Source organism: Planococcus citri, chromosome 1 (genome assembly GCF_950023065.1).
Source record: "Planococcus citri chromosome 1, ihPlaCitr1.1, whole genome shotgun sequence".
NCBI lineage: Eukaryota > Metazoa > Arthropoda > Insecta > Hemiptera > Pseudococcidae > Planococcus > Planococcus citri.
Window position 1 is genome coordinate 70320523 of NC_088677.1, and position 23317 is coordinate 70343839.

Genomic DNA, 23317 nt, shown 5'->3' on the forward strand with positions numbered 1-23317 from the left:
TCTTTTATTCCACAGATGGATCGAATGGAGAAACCAAACCAAAACACTGGCAGGAGACCACCTCCGCCACCCATCGTACCACAACCGCCTTCCCGAACAAATAGTTTTTATTCTCATAACAAGTTAGTACCTACTTACTTTGGTGACTTACCTGCTGGGAAAATTGTCCGTAATATAAAAGCTACCATCTTTACGTTTTCATTTTTTTTTTTTTTTTTTTTTTTTCAGTAATATGATTCCACCTCCACCTGTTCAACCTATGGCTAGAGAGATGTACGACCAAAGTATGTTCAATACAGGATCAGTTTCTGTTCATCGTTCAGATCATGTTGAACGTAAGCATTGATCAGTTGAATTTTATTCAGCAGGCAACAGAATAACATTGTGAAATTAATTCTTTACGTTTTTAAATATTGCAGTGGAAGAATCTCCGGAATTCTTGACTCCTGTAGAAGCTTTACCCAATACACAAATGCTACAAGAGACCACTCAGTCGACTGTTTTATACAATACAACGAACGGCGTCCATATTACCTACAACAGAGTACCGTGGAAGCTGAATATTCGTAAAGAGGTACCTATCTAAATTATGCGCAGAGTAATACCTACCTATTCCTAAATCTTTTAGTCACGCTGAGATGACTCGGAGAAAGAAAAACACTACCGTGATTTTTATTTACTTAATAATGGAAATCGTTATAATTTTTATAGGTATTTTCTCCCAAAGAAACCACCTCGAGTCCGTTAGTATTGCATTTAATATTTTGCCAAATCGTTAACGACGTTTTAACCAAAAATATGGCCAGAATTACGAACAACGAGAAATCCGAGATGTTACAGGTGAGATACTCGTAATAAAAATATGAGTTTTTATGATACATATTTTCTTTAAGTATCAATGCCTATAGTACGCTGTAGATCTATAGGTAGGGGGGAAGACTGAAGAGGCACGATAAATGTGCTACAAATTATAGATACACGAGAGGTGAGATATTACGCTCTCATTCAATTCGTTCGAATCGAGTTTTTTTTTTTTTTGATTTTTAGGCCTCAGCGTACTTGTTAGTTGTTAAGTTATGTATATTAAATCGATTAAATTAAATTCGCGTGTGTTTAGTTGCTGGAAAAATACGATATTACCGTCAACAATATGCATTCTAATCAACATAAAGCCAGCACCAAGCGTTCCGTTATAGAAGTAGCGCAGCATTGGTTGTTATACTTCGCGCGGATATTCCCCGTCTCGGTAAGTGTTCTTATTAATTAGTACAGCGTATCTAATTGCGGTCTAACAACAACTCGACGTATACGTTTACACGTGATTATGAATACTTGTATGTGAGGCTGCGGACGGCGAACGTTTTCATTGAAACTCGAAGTACGAATAAATTGAGTAGCCTCTAAAACTTGCTCTGAATCAGATTCTGTGCAGAGTGTTCCTCACAAATTCTTTGAGAATTTCTAGCTTCAGATGTCGTGAAATCAAAAATTTCAAAATATCTGCTAAAGGGCAGGTCGGGTATGAATTCGTAATTTTTACATATTGGCAACGACATAGCAGAAATTATCAGCACTTGACAAAATTAACAAGAATTACTGATAATTTGCTGAAAATTACCTGAAATCACCATACATTCATCAAAAGTACGTGTAATTTACTGAAAAATTACCTGTAATTTATTCAAAAATTACGTGTAACTTACCCTAAAATTGTCTGTGATTTACCCAAAAATTACAAGTAATTTACACAAAAAGTATCCATAATTTACCAAAACATTACAGGTTATTTACCAAAAAATTACAGGTTATTTACTAAAAAATTACAACTATTACAAGTAATTTACCAAAAAATTACAGGTATTTTACCAAGAAATTACCCGTAAATTACCAAGAAATTACCCGTAATTTGCCAAAAAAAATTTCTGTAATTCATCAAAAAATTACCATATTTTAGTATTAAAAATTACCGTAATTTACCAAAAATTACCGTATAATTTACCAAAAATTACCGTAATTTACCAAAAATTACCGTAATTTACCAAAAATTACCGTAATTTACCAAAAATTACCGTAATTTACAAAATTACGGTAATTTACCAAAAATTACCGTGATTTACCATAATTTACCGTAATTTACCAAAAATTACCGTAATTTACCAAAAACTATCAGTAATTTACCAGTTGACCAAAAATTTTCATGTTTTTGAGGTCATACCCATTTTCTAGAATTTCACTTCAGTGTCACTCAAAACATCAGATATTGATCAATGATCATTTTCATCAGTTTTTAAAATTTCATCAAATTATTTTACCAATGCAGTTCAATGATTTATCAAGTTTTGAAACATTGATAGAATTTCATTAATTTTTTCATGTTTTCGAGAAGTCATACTTACTTCTTATTGTCCAGACTCCAGAAGTCTACTTCAGTGCCAAAATTCATAATTTTTTTTATCAGTTTTCAAATATTTCATACATATAAGGTTCGAGTTTCATCTTTTTTCAGAATTTTCACAAGCCAGAAAAAATACCTACAGTATTGTAAAATTGATTGTTAAACCGTACATTTTAAACTAGAATAGACCAAATCCAAAGCTTCAAAATGTAAAAAAAAATGATGTAGGTAATGAGAATTTTTAAAGTTTTCTTATTTTTTGAGAACTTAGAGGAAGATGATCCAGGGGTCCCCAAAGTAGGATTATTTTTGAAAGAAAAGTGGTTTTTTGCCTTTTTTGGATAGTACAACTTGTGTAACCCCTTGGTCATCCGTATTGAAAGTTGATATTTGAGTTCCTGAACGTCCCCGACCCATTGAATTCGAAATTCAATACCACTTTTAGCCCTCTACCAAGCATTTAACTAAAGATCGTCGGATCGCAAAATTTACGATTTTTTTAATCAACTTTATTGGACTTATCCGAAATTTAAAATTCTTTTCTCAAAAAACTAACGCCAGATTCGTGATCAGCAGGTCAAAATACACCGATTACCACACTTTTTACGACCATTCCGATCAAGTTTTCAAAATTCAATTTTTTTCATTCATTTTAGCAGGCGTTGGAAAAAATTTAATCTGCACAGTTTGATCGAAATTATCACGAAAAGTGTGGTAATCGGGGTATTTTGACCTGCTGAACACGAATATGGCGTTGGATTTTTGCAAAAGGAATTTTAAATTGCGAAAAAGTGCAATACAGATGATACAAAATTGTAATGGGTGAGGAGGAGGTGGAGGTTCAAAGCATCTGAATTTTGGTCAAAATGAAAAAAAATTTCTCGGTGCTGAGTTCAAATATCTACTCATTTTTTCGATCACACTTCTCTGAATCCCACGAATCTCCTCGTCCAGGTCCCTAAAGCATGGTGAAAATTTCAAAAAATTAGTATAATTCTTCAGTATAAGCTCCTGATCAATGTATCCGAAGCATTAAATCGATTCTGGAACTTGATGCCTCAAAATTTATAGGAATCAACATTCAATAGGTATCATATTTTCTTAATTTTCGAACTTTTCCTTCTAACTTTTTGAGAACTAGGAAGGAGGAGACCGTCAAAATGGACGAGAAATTCGTTCCAGGCGTTTCTAAAACTAGTTGAATTAGTTTTTGAGATCATACGAATATTTTGCATGCTAATTCAGTTGGCATTACTTTCTGATAGAATGAAAAATCCGCATAGAACGGAAATATCGCGATCAACTGTGATGGAAGAAAAAGCATAGGAAGGGAGAAAACACATTCGCTATACTTGATGAATATTTAAATCTAGGTACCTATGTCAATCGGTACTACACTTGGCTAACTAATCGACAAAAATTAATTAATTTTCGAATTAAAAAAAGCGAACGAAAAAAGATGCAGATTTTCACTAAATTTTTAATTACCTAGACCTACCACTGCGTTGCTTACGAACCAAAATCTCCTCTACTCGCGAGATTCTCGTATAGGTAGGTAGTAGGTATGTACATCATCTCTATGCTGGTAAATAGGCACGCAACAGCGTTGCAAACGAAGGTTTAGGTTAATTACCGATATTGAAGAAACAAACATAGTATACTTACTTACTCACTCACTCACACACACATAGGCGACGAGGCAAACCGAACAGTGAATAATATAAAAGTAAACGTTCCGAGTGAGGGAACACGGTTGCACAGGCACAGATTTGAGAATGATTTCGATGTTATCGTAGTCGAGCGTTAAACACCGCCGTTTGTCTACTCATAATATTTCTTTGAAAACAATGGAATAAAAGTGATGAGGTTGCTGCTGCATACGAGAGTGCCTGGAATATTTCGAAACTTGACTGAAATTTCGTCGTTTTTTTTTCTTCCTGTGTAGTGTGGTTACGAAAATCCAGATGTACAGTTATTAGCCATCACTCAGGTTGGAATTAGACTGGTCAAGGTGGAGAATAACAAACTGAAAGTTTTGCATTCTATTCTGTAAGTATCAATAATATGTCTTCCTATTATATTCGTATTTTTAATCGGTTCGAGTACTAACTATAGTTGTGTTTTTTTTCGTGTTTGTAGATTAGAAGAAATAGCCGAAATAATTGCTGGAAAAGGAGGTGCTTCTTTGGAAATATTTTTAATTTCCGGCGAATGTTTCTCGGTTTATACTCCGGGATGTCGACTGATATACGCTATGCTGAATGCATTCCTTAGAGAAGCTGGACCTCCGGGTAGAATGCAGCGCATCGTAAGTACAACCAGTTTTGATTTTACAAATTTTTATGCTGGAAAATGGACTATGAAGAATGAAATGAGTTTGATTGTTTAATCACGAGATACTTACTTTCTTCAATTTTTATTTCACGTTTATTAGAGACAAATATGTCGAAAGATTTATGGATTTTTTGGGCCTCTTGATGTATTTTTTTTTCTGTTTTCTATTGAAATGGAAAAAATATCCCTTCCTTTATTTCAACACATTATGATAAATTTCTGCATCATTTACTTACATTAAATTGAAATTATATTATTTCTTATTTCAATTGATTCATCTGCAATAAGTACCTAACCAAAAGGAACAATTCTGATTTTTTTAAATTATTCGGACTTTTTTTTAAAATTGTTTTTCATTATCATTTTTTTTTGTTTTGGGAATTTTGGAGCTATGGAAGAAGTATTATTTTTTTCTGTTTTGAGCTAATGACTGTTACTTTCGGTTTGATTTTCTGATTGATACATACCTATCTGTTTTTCGTCACAGAGTACTCTCAAATAGTCCTGGAAATCTTCAAATTTTTTGCTAAAAGTTCCGAGTATTTTCCTGCAAAATTGACCCAAAAAGGCCTGTTTTTTCCATTTTCAAAAATCAAACTCGAATTTGATTTTTCCCATTATTATCTTCATTCAAAATGTTTATCTTCTTCATGTTTTCCATTAAAATAGAAAAATATTGATTCGAGTTGAGATGAGATTTGATCAGTCATCTCTGTTCCAAATTGTAACATTTTAAAAAATTTGATGCTGGAAGTAGTACTTTTCAGCCAAAATTGTAAAAAATTATTCATTTTGTTATCATTTTTTCAGTCTAACTTTGAAATTTTGCGTTTAGTCCATTTCATTTAGGATATTATTCCCCATATTTTTTCTAGTTTTATTTAAATAAAAAAATTTCTGAACACCTTTTCCTTAAACTTTAACATTTTTTTGAAAAAAAATTTAATGTTGAAAATTTGTTTCCTGCTAAAATTGCAAAATAGTCTAGGTAGATTATATTTCAATTTTCCAAACACATTTTTAAATTTTCATCGATTATTTTTTTTTAGCATTCTGAATCCATTTTTTTCATTTTTTTTAAAAAAAGAAAAATCACTCAACTTTATCCTTTTTATCGCCAAAAACTTGGAAAATTTAAGTGAAAAAACGTTAAATCCAAAAATAAACTCCTCAGACAGGAAAAAAAAAATTATTTACTTACTTCTCAAAATAGGTACAAAATTTTGAGAGCTTTGCCCTCACTTAATTCTTGGTGATTTTAATTTTCTTTTTCAGAGCTAAAATTTCAAAAAAAAAGTCATTCGAATTCTGAAATTTTGAAGTAAAAAAAAATCAACCTCCTCCCATAAAAAAAAAAAACAAAAAAAAACGTTGTTCTTTCACTTATCAAAATAGGAATTTTCAAAAGGTTTTGCTCTCGTTACGCTCAGGATGATTTGTTTTTTGTTTTTTTTTTTACAAGATGAAAAAATTTCATGTTTGAGGATTCTAAAAATTGAAAATGAAATTTTTTTGTCATAATAAGTTATGAATACTATAACCTAATTAGGTACCTACATTCAGAATTTTGATCAAAATCGATCAAATCTCTGATAGGTTATTCAATCAAATTTCCCTTTATTAAATCTGATGATATTCTGAAAAAATCTAATTCAATTAAAATCTAGTGATCAGATTTGCTCTTGGGAAATGTCCAGGATCGGTTAAATTTGCTCTTATTTGATCAAATAGCTCTCATCAAATCTACCTATCAACATTTGGTCAAAATCAATCAGGTCTTTCATGCTTGTTTGATCAAATTTGAACAGATCTAATCCAATCAAAACCCTCGTTTAATTGTACAAGACAAGTCTGATCTGATCAAATTGGATCTAAGGAACATGTGGATCTGATCGTTGATCTGATCACATCTAAACAAATATAATCCGATCAAAACTCTGATCCGGATAATTTTTGAATCTGAACAGATCTGCTTTGATGTGATAAAATAGTTTTGAGTAAACCAAATAGAATCAATAATTTGGACCAGGTCAGATCTAATACAGGGGTACCTTCGGATTCGATCTGATCTATTCCCTTGAAGCTGCGAACTCATAAAAATATTTGTCAAGTAATATTAAAATGTTGTAATGTTTCAGGATGATAGAGTCAGACCCATGGATCAGAAAGGTCAGTAAATTGTATTTTTCTTTAGTAAAATTTGATTAAATAATGTTTTTAGTGAAGGTGATCTAATCAGAGAATATCATTTTAATAGGTTGGCATTCGGATAGGACACACGCTGTCAATTCAGTGACCAATGATCGTCATGTAAGTGATCCACAGATAATGATTCGTTTATTCGTAGTTGAAGATATTTACAGATAGGTAATCACTGATCAAATGCTACTTTTTTTAGGTGACTGATGATGGCAAACATTCGTTATTGCAGTTCGCCATGTATCATTTTAGAAAAAGCAGCGAGAAGTACGTTAATTTCATTTTTTTAAAAGATGCTTTGTGAGAAAAAATTATCAAATTGAAATTTTGTTTGGTAGGTTCGAGGTGTTGAAAACCGCGGACGGAGAAATAAACGGATCTTTGAAAATGTTACAAGGTAAAAAAGGCGATTGGACGTGGAAAGAACAGGTAAAGGGAATTTTATTTCTTTATAAATCGATAACCGGATGAATTTTTGAATCGTAAATCATAATGCTTTTAATGTTTTTGTGTGCGAACATTTTAGGTGGATCTAGTCAAGTATACGACAGTTTGCATAAGCGAGTCTCTACTTAAATTAGAACCGGAGCTGAATCGTTTAGCTGTCGAATGTTTCGAATGCATAATGAGATACATGGGCGATTTACCTATAACGCCGGAGCTGAATGAAGTGAAATGCGTTTATACCATTTTAATGGTGAGTAATTAACTATGACTCTTATGTACTTTTGCTCCTTGGTAATTTTGAAAAAAAAATTAACCTCAATTTCTGTTTTGGCCCACGCAGCATTGTCATAAGTACGAGAATTTACGAGACGAGGTGTATTGCCAATTGATGAAACAAACCACCAGCAATAAAACCGATAGTTGTCAACGCGGTTGGAGATTGTTGAGCATTGTGGCTGCGTATTTCATGTGCTCGGAAACATTACGACCATTTTTATTGAAATATTTGGAAACTGCCGCCTACGATAAACGACGAGCTTTCCACGGTAAGTTCATCATCATATGATCATTGATCACATACCTATGCTATATAGATCTATTCATTTTGTAAAATGGAAGAGAAAACATGGACTGATCAATGCTTTTTATTTTCTAGGCACCGCCAACGTATGTTTGCAGAATTTACGTAAAACCCTCAGATACGGTGGTCGTAAAAACGTACCCAGTGTCGAAGAAGTAACCGCAGTCAGCGCTGGACGTAATTCTAAACGACAAATGTACAGACTTCCGGGCGGCAGCGAGACTGTAATTAACACCAAGTCGACGACCGTCGTCGACGATATAATATCGGATATGTGCGCTTTGATAAATGTCGATAACCCGTTAGAAATGGAAGAGTTCTCGCTGTATTGCATTGTAGAAGGCGATGCTTTTACCATGCCTTTGGCTCGCGAAGAATATATACTCGATGTTACCACTGAATTGCAGAAAAATCAACAGGTTAGTCGGTGCCAATTTTTTGACTCGTGGCTTAATCCAAGAATGTTTACCTACTCCTTTGAGAAAATGACTTTCCGTGGGTTTCCAATTTTCAGGGCTCGTACTACTCGATTTTTTGTATAGAAAAAAACTCACTTCAGCAGCATTTCTCCTTCCCCAACGTCGGAAAATAAAATGATTTGACTCATTTTTCCCCCATTCCATAAGAATTTCTCGGTAAAGAGTATGAATTTCGATTTTATTTGATTCTCAAAGATATTTGAAAAAGATGTTCTTCGGAAAATTCTTCTTTTTTCCTTTTTTTTTCTCATGCCCTGTTTGTTTTACACTTTGGACTAACTCTCTTCAATTTTTTAATCGTGGGTCAAAAATTTTGAGACTCCCTCTTCTGAAAAACATTGAGGTATTTTTTGGGAAATGATTTGTTTTTTCATATTTTAAATCAAAAATTTTTGAATTTCCCATTTATTCTTCCCTCATTTCAAAAATTTGAATTTCTAAAAATTTTCTCTAAAGTGGCGAGGAATTTCGTGGGAAAGATCAAAACATCTGAAAATTTTCAATTGAAACAAAAAATCGAAATTCTTTCTTAAGTGTTGAAAAAAATTGATAGTAATAATAATATTGAACCTCCTCCCCCTTCCATTCGAATAAAATTATGAGAAATTGTCCTGCTTTTGTTTTTTGTTTTTTTTTTTTCTATTTTTCTATAATGGAACACAAATTTTGGGACTCCATCTTTTGAAAAATATTGAGGTATTTTTGAGGAAATGACTTGTTTTTACATACGAGTATTTTAAATCAATAATATTTTTTGAATTTCTCACTTATTTTTCCCTTATTTTGGAAGTTTTAATTTCTGAAAATTTTCTTTCGAGTGATGATGAATTTGGAAAAGAAAACAATAAGATTTAAATATCTGAAAATTTTGAATTGAAAAAAAAATCGAAATGCTTTCTCAAGTAGTGAAAAAAAATTATAGTCATGAATAATTGAACGCCTTCCCCCTCCCCTTCCATTGAAAATATTGACCAAAAGGCAAAAAGTAACGAAAAAAATTACAAAACGTGAGCAGACAATTTAATGCGGAAAAAATCACAAAAAAATTCGAACAGTAAAAAAAAAAAAAAAACTGAAAACGTGAGGTAATTTTTGTTAAAAAGCAAATATGAGAATTTTTATCAAATTTTGACCAAAAAGCAAGATTTTGACACCTTTAGCTAAAAACATGGCTTTTTGACGACTCCTGACAAACAACGAGCTTTCTGGCTGATTTCGAAATGAAAGAAAGACTTTTTTAAAACCTTTTGCAAAAGATAGAAATTGATGCAATTTTTGGTAAAAAAAAAGGAAGTGACTTTGAAGGCAAAGTGAGAAATTTTGGCAATTTTTGGCAAAAATTAAGATGTTGAAGTTTGAAAATATGGCGATTTCAAGTCAATATCTTCTCTCCGAGCAAACATTTTTTTGAAAAAATTCACTACAATAGACTCAAGTGTTCTCTGCATATTTTAGGTAGAATCAAAATTTTTCGTCCGAAACTCATCTGCGTTTTATCTCCCCCCACCCAAAAAAACATTTCGTCATTGTGGGGAAGGGGGAGAAAGTGAGGAAGGGGAAAATCGTTGTCTAAAAAAGAGTCAGAGGTACTCGAACACTGTTCAATCAAAATTTCAAAAATCCGAGAAAATAGGCATTTCATCATATTTACCTGGAAATCTTTTTCAGAAAGGGAAATCTCCTGACAATTTCTCTGTCCAGAGAATGGACATGTTGTAATCGATTGTGTCGATTACTAACCTCGTAATGTTTTCGGTTTCAGGTATTCTATTTGATTTTCTGCCGATCCGTTTGGTATTTCCCGTTGCGGTTGGATCATCATTTATATGTGCAAGTTTTATTCAATCAAATAGCTCCTGATTATTTGGAAGGGCTTTTGTTAGTACAACCGAATGAGCTGCTTCCTGAGGAGTTGGTGGTACGTGCAATTTAAGAAGTTTATATCGCAGAATGAAAATATCGAATCTGATTAAAAACTGTTCTGGTGAGATCTGATTGGATCCAGACCATAGATATGATCAGAACTTTGAAATCTGATTAGGGAAATGTCCAGATCTAATCTGGTTAGGTACTGATTAATCAGATTCATTCATTTTCAGCTTGGATATCCCTAATTGCATTTGTATAGTAATCGAATAATTACTCCCAACCTTCACCTCTTTTTGTAATTTTACAGTACGAAATAGCCAAGTTGGCAGCTTTATTGCATAGAGCAGCCGACATGACTCATCCACCTACCATGAAAGAAACCAAATTTTTGCTACCTAAACCCGCCTTGGCTCAACGTGACATCAAACCTCCTCAATGGGTTCAGATGGTACAAGCGAACTGGGCTCAAGTTGAAATGATTCACAGTATTCAAGCTAAAGCTCAGTTATTAGGTAATTTTCTAGCCAGATAAAATATTCACTGAATATTTCGTGAAACGAAGATTTTGTTAATGGAAAATTGTGATTTTTTTCATGTTTGTAATTCGCAGAAATACTCAGCAAGTGGCCACTATTCGGATCTAGTTTCTTTGCTGTGAAACGAGGCGGTGATCAACAAATATTGTCTTTGAACAGATACGGAGTGCACTTTTTGCACATTGTTACTCATGTAAGTCTGAGTTCTTTTTAAGAGCAATGCCATGCTCGATGCTGTTCAGCTGAGTTCTTTTCTTTTCACTCAGTTTCATTTCTAAATTATTGAGATACCTATTTAATGACTCAGATAGGTAATAATGAATTACATTCGTTTAACGATGACCTTTATTGAACAGGAAACGCTATCCAGTGTGCCATATAACGAAGTAATTTCAACTCGTAAAGTTAGAGCAGAGTCTGGCACTCTGTATCTGGAGTTGAAATGCGGTAATCTCTTCCAGCAAAGAGTGGCTCGCTTGCAAACTGACCAAGCTCATGAAATTGCCAGGCTTATTAGACAATACATGAGCTTACACCGCCGTAAGTTTGCATTTTGATTTTTCACATTCGTGTTTGTGCAGTGAACATTTCATGATCTATGATTTTTTGTTTTCTTTGCAGAGAAACTGGTGGTACATTAGGCATTTGTTGCTCGAGAATGAACATTACCTATAACAGTATTTTATTTGTACTTTTATATACAAATTTTAATTTTTCTTTCCCTTTTTTTTACAAAAAAAAAATTAGTACGTGAATTTTGTTAAATTTTTTATTTATTATTATTTTTTTTATTCAATTGAATAATTTTGCTCTTTTTTTCTCGTTTAAATATGTATATGCATATCGTTGTTGTAGTTTCTTTGTTTTTTTTCAAAGAAATTTAGATAATAGTTGTTATCAACAAATTTCCATTTTATGGTTTACTAAAAATAAAGCAAAATAAATTACAAAAAAATGTTTCGTGTTGTCTGTTATTTTAAAGAAAGCAGTCGTGTTTCAGTGTTTGCATCGTGTGTTTAAATTCAGAAGGCAAGACCAGTACCTATTTTTTCAGAATTTCTTATATAGGAGAAAGACATTCAAAAATGCAAAAGAATGCTTTAGCTTAGAAATTATTTAGAAATTTTGTAATTTGGAAGATATAGGACTCTGATGAAAAACAATTCATAATTTATAGGCAATGAGAGTTCAGAAAGTTGATTTAAAATTTTGTCATTTGTAAACAATCCGGGAATTCTGAAAAATTATTTGAATATTTGTAATTTAGGTAAACTGCGAATAGAACTGTAATTTAGAGGCAGAGAGAGTTCTGAAAATTGATTAAAAATTTCAGAATTTGGAGAGAATCACATTCTGAAAATAATTTAAAATTTTTTCATTTACAGGAAGTGTGAATTCCTAAAAAAGTTCTTGAAAATTTATTAATTTGAAGGCAATATAAGTAGGTACCTCTACCTACACTGCATTGCAAACACTGAAAAGTAATTTGAAATTTCTTGGTTTAGAGGAGATGCAAATACTGATTTAATAAATTAATCGAGTTATTTATGTTGTTCAGAGGTTCCATGACCAAAGTTGGAATTCGTTGCATGCAGTTGAGGTTGAATGATCACTGAGTACTCATATTGAATTTCCATGAGCTCATCTGGTGCTAGAAGAGGAAACATAAGGTAAGTTATATGTTTGTTTTATTAAATAAGCTTTTTTTGTGAGTGTAATCGAAAATACATTTTTATGATCTCGAGAAAGGAAAGAAAAACATTTTTTGGAGTTGCTCAAAAAGGTACTGTTTATAAGGAGAAAAGTTGTTAATATCTCGAAGAAAAATTATGGAAATTAAAGGAGGTCTTTATGGGTCCAAGTGCGACGAGAATGGTGACTTATTCGCTAAGGAGTAAGTCAAAGGATTCGATCTTCAAACAAAAAATAGGTATTTTTTAAATTCAGGTATCTGAAATAAAATGTTTGATTATAGTGCAACAACAAAAATGTCAAAAATAATAATGTAATTATGGTCAAAAACAAATACAAAATTAAATCGTAAGTTGAACTTGAAAAAAAGTAATCGTGATAGGATTTACCAAATCAACAATTGGTAAATTTCATCGAGGTATTCGAGGTCAATGTTTTGCGGTGGGTTCTCGATATTTACAGCAGCCTTCGCAACTTCTTCACCATCTTTTATTTTCTGCGACCGAGTATCTTTATCGAATTGTTTCGCAGCAGGAATTTTCAGCGATTCAAGATTTTGAGCTTGAGTAGCTTCGGGAGTGAGAGTGGGTGATTTTACTGATATCTTTGAGATCTTAATTTCAGTATGTTCGAGTTCTTCTTGTTTTCGCTTGTGCGCCTTCTTTTTTCGTAATTCTGCTGTAGAAAATATGCGAGTAGGGCATTGTGACGTAGGCGGTGGGACAGATTGTAGTACCATGGTTGTTGTATTTGATGTTGAAGGAATAGCTACATCATTGGTGCCAGTTTCAATAGGTTGTTCAGGAATGAGAACCGAAGAAATTTTGTCGATATCAATTTTCTCAACTTCAGTAGTTGATGTCGAAGGTTGAGCTTGTGAATTTTTGAATTCCGTGACTAAATTTTGTATCATCGCAGACTTTTTGTGTTCTTCAATGGTAGCGATTTCTTTCGTGTTTTTCTTTTTTAATTCTGGTATAAAACAGTCTTTGATCGCTGAGATAATGTCTTCGTAGTCTTCTGGTAAATAATACGGTCCAAGATGGTCTACATGGGGGCATCGTGTGTGAATACCGAGAAACATTCCATCCAAGCGAATAGCGATACCACCGAAGCAAGCTCTCCAATTGCGTTCTAGTGCCATTTCAATAGTCTGAAATACTCTGATATTGAAAGAATGATGGGGAATGAGTGGAACAGTGAACACTTCGCTGACACGAGCGTTTTTCAAGATGCGGCACAATTGACGTAGGCTGTTGGCGAATTCACAATACGGTGTTCTACAAATGACGTCGTAGTGACCGATGGAAATCATGATGCGAGATGGTAATTGCTTAAACGAATCTAGGTACTTGACGAGATTTGCCAGGAGTAGGTCCCGTCGATACATGTTACGATCCAAAATTCCTGAATACGGTCGGTCATGTACGAGTGTGCGTGCTATTGCTTCCATGTGTCCATCTCCGATGAGTAATATATTGAAAGCAAAAAATACACTGGAGTATACACCCTCAGCGTGTTCGTATCCCGCGGCTGTGAAATATCGTGGATAAGAGTTCAGTGGGTAGAAGGGTAGTAACTCTGACGAATCCGTGCCCCATCTGCGACGATATCTGCGATGGTAGCTTCTGTTATTCGCGCTTTTGTGCTTTTGATCTGACTCGATTTTTTCGTGTATTCGTTGAGAATCACTCGCGGCAGGTGAACTCGAATGATTCGATAGATCAGCTTTCGATAATTCAGCTTTTTTAGGAGCTTTAAAGCTAATAGAAGGGACTATGATCGGTGCTCCATTTTCTAGATGTTCCAAATGAAGCGTTGATTGAGTGCGGAGCTGGAGAAAATGGTCGTTCGAAGATCGAGGTGCTGGAAAACGATGGAGATTAAACGAAGAAGAATCGGCGGTGTTAGGTACATTTGAGCGTGGCTTGTAGTAAGTAGAAGGGTTGTGTTGATTAGTTGAACTGATCCATTCTCCTTGATGTTGAATTGCCAGCTTGTATCGCGTGTTTAGATCTTTCGTCTCTTTTTCTGCAATGTTCAGCTTGTTGACTAAGCGTGAGCGTTTGTGTTCTAAAGAGTGTAAAGTCGATTGTAGCTTCGCCTTTAGGTCCGTGAGTACAATTATTTCTTCATTGTCAGATGGAGATGGCGGAGATGTTCGATTCGTAGGTCGGAGTTCAGTGATATCGTTTACAAAAATCCACCGATCACAATTGACGTTTTCGCACGGCGCAATGTACTGATAACGATCATTTCTTTCGAACCTAAACCTATATATCATCATATCGTACATGCATTGCTGATGATATAGGTGACGGCAGGATGATGTAAACATCACATTGTCATCTTCAAGTGGTGTTACGGGCTTTCGGCAGCGTTCACAGATGAGGTCTTTTACATTCATCGTATCTAAAGCAAAAATTACAAAAACATGAACGAATTAGTGGTAGGTACCTTATTAATCTGTAGCGAGATGTGTATGGTGATATTTCTTATGAGTATTTTTCGTTTTTAGTTAGGTGGTTATAGGTTACATTTATTTTATGTAGGTACCAGATTTAATACAGAGCCCATGGTGAAATAACGAGCAACGATTTATCGAAAATATACGCATTAATTTCTAGACTTCTAGCCAAAAAAACATTTTGAATTATTCTTTACTTGTTACTTTGAAATATAATCACCGGTTTTTGTCGAAGAGGAAAAAAAAATTCAAAAATGTGTTTGTTAGTGATAAGCGGTAACCAATCCCTGCGGACCATGAGAGTGTATAGGAAAGCAACAAGTAGCAACATGTTATCCGATCCGATATTTGTTAGCATATATATGTAATGTACCTATCAACAAAAATACTAAATTTCGATAAAAATAGTGAAAAAAGACTAAAATTTTTGATATAGTAGATTATTTCAGTAGGTAGTTAAATTAAAAATATTAATTGTATTGATGCGTTTCGTTGTTATGTTTTACAGGTTTTTGTGAAATAGGTAATTTTGGTTGGTCAGTCAAACAGAAATTCATTGAATGTGTGGTCGAAACTTCGTATGGTAATCTCAGAGAAAATAGTTTTGGTTATTCGGAAAGCAGAAAATTATGGATTTTAGCAGGAGAATTGTGCTCAAAATTGTAGTAAGGATGAAGCTTTTTCAATGATTGGCAGGTGTAAGTTTTGAATAATTAAGATCTTGGTGTTTTTATTTTTCTCGCCCAATGTGTTTTAATTTTGAAATCTCTGCTAGTGTATCGAAGATGGTTCTGAATAAGGTAGGTAGTAGGTACATACCATGATAACAGCATATAATATAATATCGTAGTAGCAAAAAAAGGAAAAGGTACCTACTACCTAACTACCTACATAACCGGCATAGGTAATTGCGTTTTTATTTATTGTAGAAAAGTAACAATAAGGACAAAACCAAGTGGTAAATAAAAATAAAAGGCACAAGTACACAAGGAACGGTTTGTTTTAATCGAAGATTTTCCAAAAGAATTGTATTTTATGAAGATATACCTACTAATTGTACTTACGGTTTTACAGGTAGTAAGACAGATACTGAAAGATGACGACAAGATTACAGGACGAAGAAAGCTAAAAGTATCTCGAAATATCAACAATAACTACTTAACTAATCCAAACAGACGAATGCAAAAAAAGGTATGCTTCTACATTGTATACTTTAAGTAGCGACTTGAAAACTTTGTCTTTATCGTTCGATCTGATAGTTACGTCTTAGTCATCTTTTTCTAGGAAGCGGTTTCCGGTCGAAAAATGCCTGGATGTGGCCTATGAGGGGATGACGTCAGGTTCGTAAAAAAAAGTATTTTTATTGCCGAATTTCGTCTACGAGTATTTTTATTTGTATGAGCTCGATGCTTTGTAAGGTTGTTTCTTGTTCCAGGTGTTCCAGTCACATTTATTTGAAAGCAGAGAAATAATTCGATAAAATGACCAGAAAAAATTCTCAAAATTTTGATGTTGCCAAATTGCTTGGAGAAAGGACCAAATTTTCTGATATCAAGTACCAATTACTACGATCGCATGTGAGAAAAATAAATAATAAAAAAAATCGAAGAAGAAAGAAAAGAATAGATCAGAATGAAACGTAGGTACGTATACGTACGTTTCATTCTCATTCTGCAAACTAATTTCAATACGCTACGAAGTACTGCAGGTGAATTTAAAAGTCAGTTTAGAGCCTCCAGCGACTTCTTTGAAAATTACTGGAGCCTCCAGTAAATCTTTGAAACTTGAAATTTCCCCAACATTAATTTATCAAATGGAGTTCGGCAAGCTGAAATTTACTTCGCAGGCTATATGGTGGTTTCAAATGGTTTTGAAGCTTCCAGCTACTTTTAGGAAATTTCAATTTTCCAAAAAAAAAACGCCATACAACCTATCGAAAAGTCGCTGGAGGCTCCAAAACGACTTGAAATCCACCAACAGTCAACTTCGTAGCGTATTGAAATTAGTTTGCAGAATGAATTTCGACTCTCCATCTCAGTTTGATGAAATTTTGGGGAAATTTCAAGTTTCAAAAATCTACTGGAGGCTCCAGTAATTTTCAAAGAAGTCGCTGGAGGCTCTAAAATGACTTGAACCCACCTGAAGTCGTCTTCAGAGGGTGTTAAAATTAGTTTGCAGAATGAGTTTCGACTCTCCATCTCAGTTTGATGAAATTTTGTGAAAATTTAAAGTTTCAAAAATCTGCTGGAGGCTTCAGGAATTTTCAAAAAAGTCGCTGGAGGCTTCAAAACGACTTTTAAATTCACCTACAGTACATATACTTCGTAGCGTATTGAAATTAGTTTTTAGAATAAATTTCAGCTTTACAACTCCATTTGATGGAATTTTGTGGACATTTCGAGTTTCAAAAATCGGCTGGGGGCTCCAGAACTGCTCAAAGCAGGTTGAAATCGTTTCCAATCGGTTTGGCATGTCGAGAATAGGGTATATCCCAAAGTTCAGCTTTCTTGGTCAATTTGGTAAAATTTTGATTTTTTCCCTCATTTTTGGCCTAAATTCGATTTTTAAAAATTCACCAAAAATCGAAAAACGCACTTTAGCACTTGAAATTTTGACAGGTGATAAATTTTTGCATGATCTTTCGGTGTACCTTTGGAAAGTTTGAAAAATTTCGTGCGAGTCCTATGTTGAAACGCAAAATCTGCGATTTCGGCTGACCTGTCAATCAAAATGGCCCCCATTTTGTAAATAAGGTTTTTTTCTAGACAAGTTTGCTTTAAAACGTTCCTTAGGATGTCCCCTTTAAGAAAAAAGTTGTCCGGGAGGATCGGCGGAGGGGGGGTGCAATTACTCCTATTGTCATATGCCGGACTATTATAGGTAATAGTACTTAGGTGTAGAACTGTAGACTTATTAGTTCAGTGGCGAACTGTAAGTAAGCGGCAAATTATGATAAAGCTTTGAAATTTGGAATGAATCAATGATGAACAAGGACACCAAAAGAAAATTTTTAAGCCTGGGAGGCAATCGCCAAGTCCCATAGGAGGGGATGAATGGGGGTGATTTAGGGGAGGGTTCAACCCCCCCATTTTTCCAATTGGGGCTAACAGGGCGATATTGGTGTCAATTCCACATGATTGTACCCCGCTGAGTTCAAAAATACCATTACTTTCAAAATTTGAGGAAGAGGCATGCCTCAAATTTGAGATTTTCTGAGTGAAGTTTTTGCATTTTTCTCAAAAATACTCCAAAAATTACAGTTTTTCAGCCGTAGACGACACGCTGACCTTCCATCAACATTTTTATGGTCATTTTCGGATTGTACAGGTCAATTACAATGCGAATCGACCATTAATACTTTCGCATAGCTCTACCCTGGGCGTACAGGGAGGTCTATAGGGGTTAAAAATTGACGTTTTTTCGGTAGGTATTTTCTTGCAAAAATCAGGGTTTTTGAACAGTGCACCGGATACAATTAGCCGTAGAAGGTTCTAATGTCAATTTTTGAATACTACAAAGCAAATGCCATCGAATAAGACTCGGAGGCACTTTTTACACCCCTCCTGGGAGGTAGTAGAGGGGATCAAATTTGACCCTTATGTTGCTTATAAATGTTGAATCAATTTTAGAAATGTAATCAAAATCAACGTACAAATACTTAAGTGCACATTTTCTTACTACCGAGATAATGATGTTTGTATCAATGTTTTTTGTACCGTCGAACCCAAATTTGCAATAATTTTTCGATTCCAAGGGGGAGGGGGTGAGACCATATGGGGGAGTAGGTCTATTTTTCACCAAAAAAACGACATGTATATCGAAATGCAGGTTTTCAAGGACGCTGATTTCAGAAATGCTATCAGTTTTTCCATTTTGGTCGAAGCTATAAGGAGATGATACTTTGTTCATCATTCCTACTTTCAAAGCTTTATCATAATTTGCCGTTTATCGCCCAAAAAATACTTGCCACTGAACTATATAATTGGCTACAGAGTTTGAGGGTCTAAAAGTTCCTGCACTGTAGTGGTAATGTTTGAATTATTTTAGTGCTTTTTACCTGTTTTTATTGTCATTTTAAACTCATTATACGCGTACTTATCAATAATGGTTTCTGTTGTTTTGCATTCGATCAAATTCCAGCATTTTTCTCGTAAGTACCAATTTTTACAACTTTTTTAAATTTCAAATTTCTCCGTAAATTTTCAACATAAAAAAAAATACCCAATAAACTAGAGTCTTTGGTTTTTCGAATGGTGTAGGTACTTGAAAAAAAAATTGATAATTTTTTTTCTACAAATTGATAAAATGAAACTATTATGAATTTTATTCTCGTCGATTTGCTTCCTGTAAAATGATTATACGAGGTGAATCGATGAAGTAGGGGAATAATTTTGCAATACTCCACATTTCCTAGGAAAAAGAGGCGCTAATTTTGTGGCTTTTATCATTTTATGTAGGTAAAAATCTCGAGGTACAATTTTGGTACTTGGTTCGATTTCGGTTTAAATTAACGCGCTACTTGTGATGAAAATTTCGTCCTTCTTGTAACCTTTAATCATAATATAATAATGTAATAAAGCGCAACGTGAAGAACCTCGCGTTGATTCTCGCGTCACATGGCATTCAATGTATAAAAAGAAAGTAGAAGTAAATTAATAATAAAATGCTGCGCCGATGATGATGGCGAACTAATGTAAACAAATTAAAATAGGTAAGTATACGTACAATAATACAGGCAATACCTAATAATAATACTAATGACACGCATTCGGAAATGGGCTTATAGACGATGTGTTTTTTAAATATAAAAATCACTCTATGTTGCAATAATGTCAAGGTGATAACGTAATAACCGATAATCAAAAATGAAATTTATTCTTTTGTCAATTTTAAATAAAACGGATAAATCAAGTTTGACGTGTACAAACTCTCGGCTCTCTGAGGTAATACGAGTACAAATAGATTGAAAAATCGTGCGACGTGGTTAAAGAAATTTCACATTCTTCGATTAATACGTACTACCTATCTACTGCATACAATATTATACAGGCACATATACACGCATTCATCGAGTTTAAATACCCTATGTTGGTTCTAGGAAAAACGAAGGCTTATTAGCTGTAGTACCTAGTACCTACCTAGATATATAATTCAAATAGTGGGACACAAATACCCAAGTAGTGTGTGCATTTCTCCCTATATAATTGCAGAATATTCGCCAACTTCGTCGTTGAAATTGAAATTCCAAGAAAATGTACCCGCCTGATCATTGATTTCTTACCTACCGTCATTTTTTCTCCAGCAAGTGTCAATTCTTCAACTGTTACGTAGCATAACTATAAGATTGAAAAAATAGTAGGTACCTATTGATCGATAAAGTACGCCTCTTCACACCACATACATATTCGATTAAACATATCTAAATTTAAATAGGCCTGCCTGACTGTAGAGTAATCTACCTGTAAATATTACATAAAAATAGAAACAAAAAAAACGCCATTCGAACGATATGCGGAGAGAAGAGAAAGAGATGGCGACGGAAGGAGAAAGGTTACCTAGTGCGGTGCTCTCGTGAGAAGTAAAATCGTTGGTAGGTACGAGTAATTTACAGCGTGGAAGTAGAATTAAAAACAAATTACTTATTGAAGCTTCGGGTGCAACAGAAATAAAAAGTAGGTCTGTAACCAGTTCGCAGACCATATATAATAAAAATATTCAAACTCATTATTACCGGATTATCGACAAAACGTGGAACATACTACTTACTACTTCTCGTCGCACTACCTACCACTACCAATTCGACCTAAGTAGAATTTAACGCATACAGTGTCTACAAAAAGTCGTTCTCTTGAATGGGTTTCCTTTTTTGTATCACGCTATATACCTGGTTTTGGGTCATTTCCCTGTATTATTGTGGTATATGCACTAGAATCACTAATTGCAATGCAAATAGGCATAATGCAACTTATGCCCACTTTCATTCCACCTGAGATATAGGTACATCGAATTTCTCGTAGGTATTTGTACCTACTCAATTTTATGAATTTATATTTCCAAATTGTAATTTGTTTTTATTCAGAAAAAGTCTCAATGCTGTAACATTAGGTACATATCATCAAATTCCAGAAGCAAAATTTTAGACGACGAAGTTCATTGTCAATTTTTAAAAATTTACTAAATTAAAAATTTTAAGGAACCAAATTGATTCAGGATGAAAAAAAGAGGACAGATCCGAGCGAAGCGAGAGCGAAAACTTTTGAAAATTTGTATTTTGAGAGAATTAAAAACGATGTTTTTTAAGCAAGGGGTTTACATATTTTTTGGATTTTCTTTAATAATTTGAAAGATTTTTTCAGGATGGTAATTTTAAAAAAGAAAAGAGAACAGGCCCAAGTGAGGGCGAAAACGTTCGAAAATTGTTATTTTAAGAGACATAAAAACGATACTTTTTATGCGAGGAGTTTATTTTTTCACTTTAAAAATTTAAACATCGAATGGTAATTTTTTTCAGAAATTTTCAATTTTTGAAAAAGAAAAGAAAATAAGCACGAGCCAAGCGAGGACAAAAACTTACAAAAAATTTTTGTTTTGAAAAGAAATTTTTGTTTTGAAAAGTAAAAAAACTGTTTTTTTTTCATTACAGGTCCTTATTTTGCCGGGCTCTCTCCCTCCCCCCCTTCTCGATGGCTCTGACTGTGCTATCAAAAAAATTTGAAAACTTGGTGATTCTGTTCAGAGAAAATGAATGAGAAAATGAAAAAATTGTTGAAACATTGTTATTTAAGGAGATAAATTATCTCAATTTTCTGCATATTTTAATTGTTTTAATGTTCTTTTCCTAAAATTTAAAGTACTTACCTACCTAACTGAAATCAGTCAAATTTGAGGAAAATAATGAATAACGAAACGAAAACGTTATTTTTAGTACCTACAGGGTGCCCAGAAATATCGAGTACCCCTAAAAAAGTTTTCTACTAAAATACTTTGGTTGGTCACAGTGAATGATAATAATGATCGCACATGGTTGGTTGTTGGACTGGAGAGATAACATTCCACCAATCATATGCATCTATTTCACATTGCCAACCTATATTTTTAATGAAAAACTTTCTTTGGGGTACTCGATATTTCTGGGCACTCTGTATAACCAAGCAAAACATACCTAGTACCTATCTACATATTCACTTAACAAAAACCAAAACGAAAAGATTTCGTTTTCACAACGCTGGTCCTCCCTCACCCTCTTCTTTCCTGATTGGGATACTTCAAACAATTTTCTAAAAGATCCTACTTTTTTTTTGAAATAAATTGATCGATTCTTTAATTTATGAATCAATTCGTTCGCGAAGGAGTCCCTTATACGAATCAATTCGTTTGCGAATGATTCACAAAAAATGATCCAATTTGTTCGCGAATGAGTCACTCACGAATCAATTCGTTCGCGAATGATTCACCAAGAATTATTCACTTCGTTCGTGAATGATTCACCAAAAATTGAGTAAATGAATCGATTCGTTCGCGAACGAGTCACTTGAACGAATCGATTCGTTCGCGAACGAGTCACTTGAACGAATCGATTCGTTCGCAAACGAGTCACTTAAACGAATCAATTCGTTCGCGGATGATTCACAAAGAATTTTCCAATTCGCTCGTGAATAATTCACCATAAATTGAGTAAAGGAATCGATTTATTTGTGAACGAGTCACTGATACAAATCAATTCGTTCGAGAATAATTCATCGAAAATTGAGTAGATGAATCAATTCGTTCGCGAATGATTCACCAAGAATTATCCAATTCGTTCGTGAATGATTCACCATAAATTTAGTAAATGAATCGATTCATTCGTGAACGAGTCACTTATATGTACAAATAAATTCGTTCGCGAATAATTCATCGAAAATTGAGTAGATGAATCGATTCGTTCGCGAACGAGTCACTTGAACGAATCGATTCGTTCGCGAACGAGTCACTTGAACGAATCGATTCGTTCGCGAACGAGTCACTTGAACGAATCGATTCGTTCGCGAACGAGTCACTTAAACGAATCAATTCGTTCGCGAATGATTCACCAAGAATTATTCAATTCGTTCGTGAATGATTCACCATAAATTAAGTAAACGAATCGATTCATTCGCGAACGAGTCATTTATACGAATCAATTCGTTCGTGAATGATTCACCATAAATTGAGTAAACGAATCGATTCATTCGCGAACGAGTCACTTATACGAATTCAGTAGCTATTGATCAATTCGTTCGCGAATGATTCGCCTAGAAATCAATCAATTTGTTCAATCGCCAATCAGTTGTGAATGAT

At 34.0% G+C, this 23317-nt stretch overlaps 1 protein-coding gene across 2 annotated transcripts in view; it reads left to right on the plus strand.

Annotated features, from left to right (window-relative positions):
• Positions 1-11797, plus strand: part of Myo10A (Myosin 10A) — a 66356-nt gene extending 54559 nt beyond the window's left edge. For both annotated transcript variants that reach the window (XM_065356863.1, XM_065356945.1), the window contains exons 34-52: positions 16-122; positions 229-335; positions 420-574; positions 712-840; positions 1118-1246; positions 4341-4444; positions 4535-4703; positions 6868-6898; positions 6987-7039; positions 7128-7195; positions 7267-7357; positions 7455-7625; positions 7716-7920; positions 8031-8374; positions 10197-10352; positions 10611-10815; positions 10914-11032; positions 11196-11379; positions 11461-11797. In XM_065356863.1, coding sequence (XP_065212935.1) covers positions 16-122; positions 229-335; positions 420-574; positions 712-840; positions 1118-1246; positions 4341-4444; positions 4535-4703; positions 6868-6898; positions 6987-7039; positions 7128-7195; positions 7267-7357; positions 7455-7625; positions 7716-7920; positions 8031-8374; positions 10197-10352; positions 10611-10815; positions 10914-11032; positions 11196-11379; positions 11461-11480 — 2547 coding nt within the window. In that variant the 3' untranslated portion in view covers positions 11481-11797. The remainder of the gene's footprint in view (positions 1-15; positions 123-228; positions 336-419; positions 575-711; positions 841-1117; positions 1247-4340; positions 4445-4534; positions 4704-6867; positions 6899-6986; positions 7040-7127; positions 7196-7266; positions 7358-7454; positions 7626-7715; positions 7921-8030; positions 8375-10196; positions 10353-10610; positions 10816-10913; positions 11033-11195; positions 11380-11460) is intronic.
• The last annotated feature ends 11520 nt before the right edge of the window (positions 11798-23317 follow it).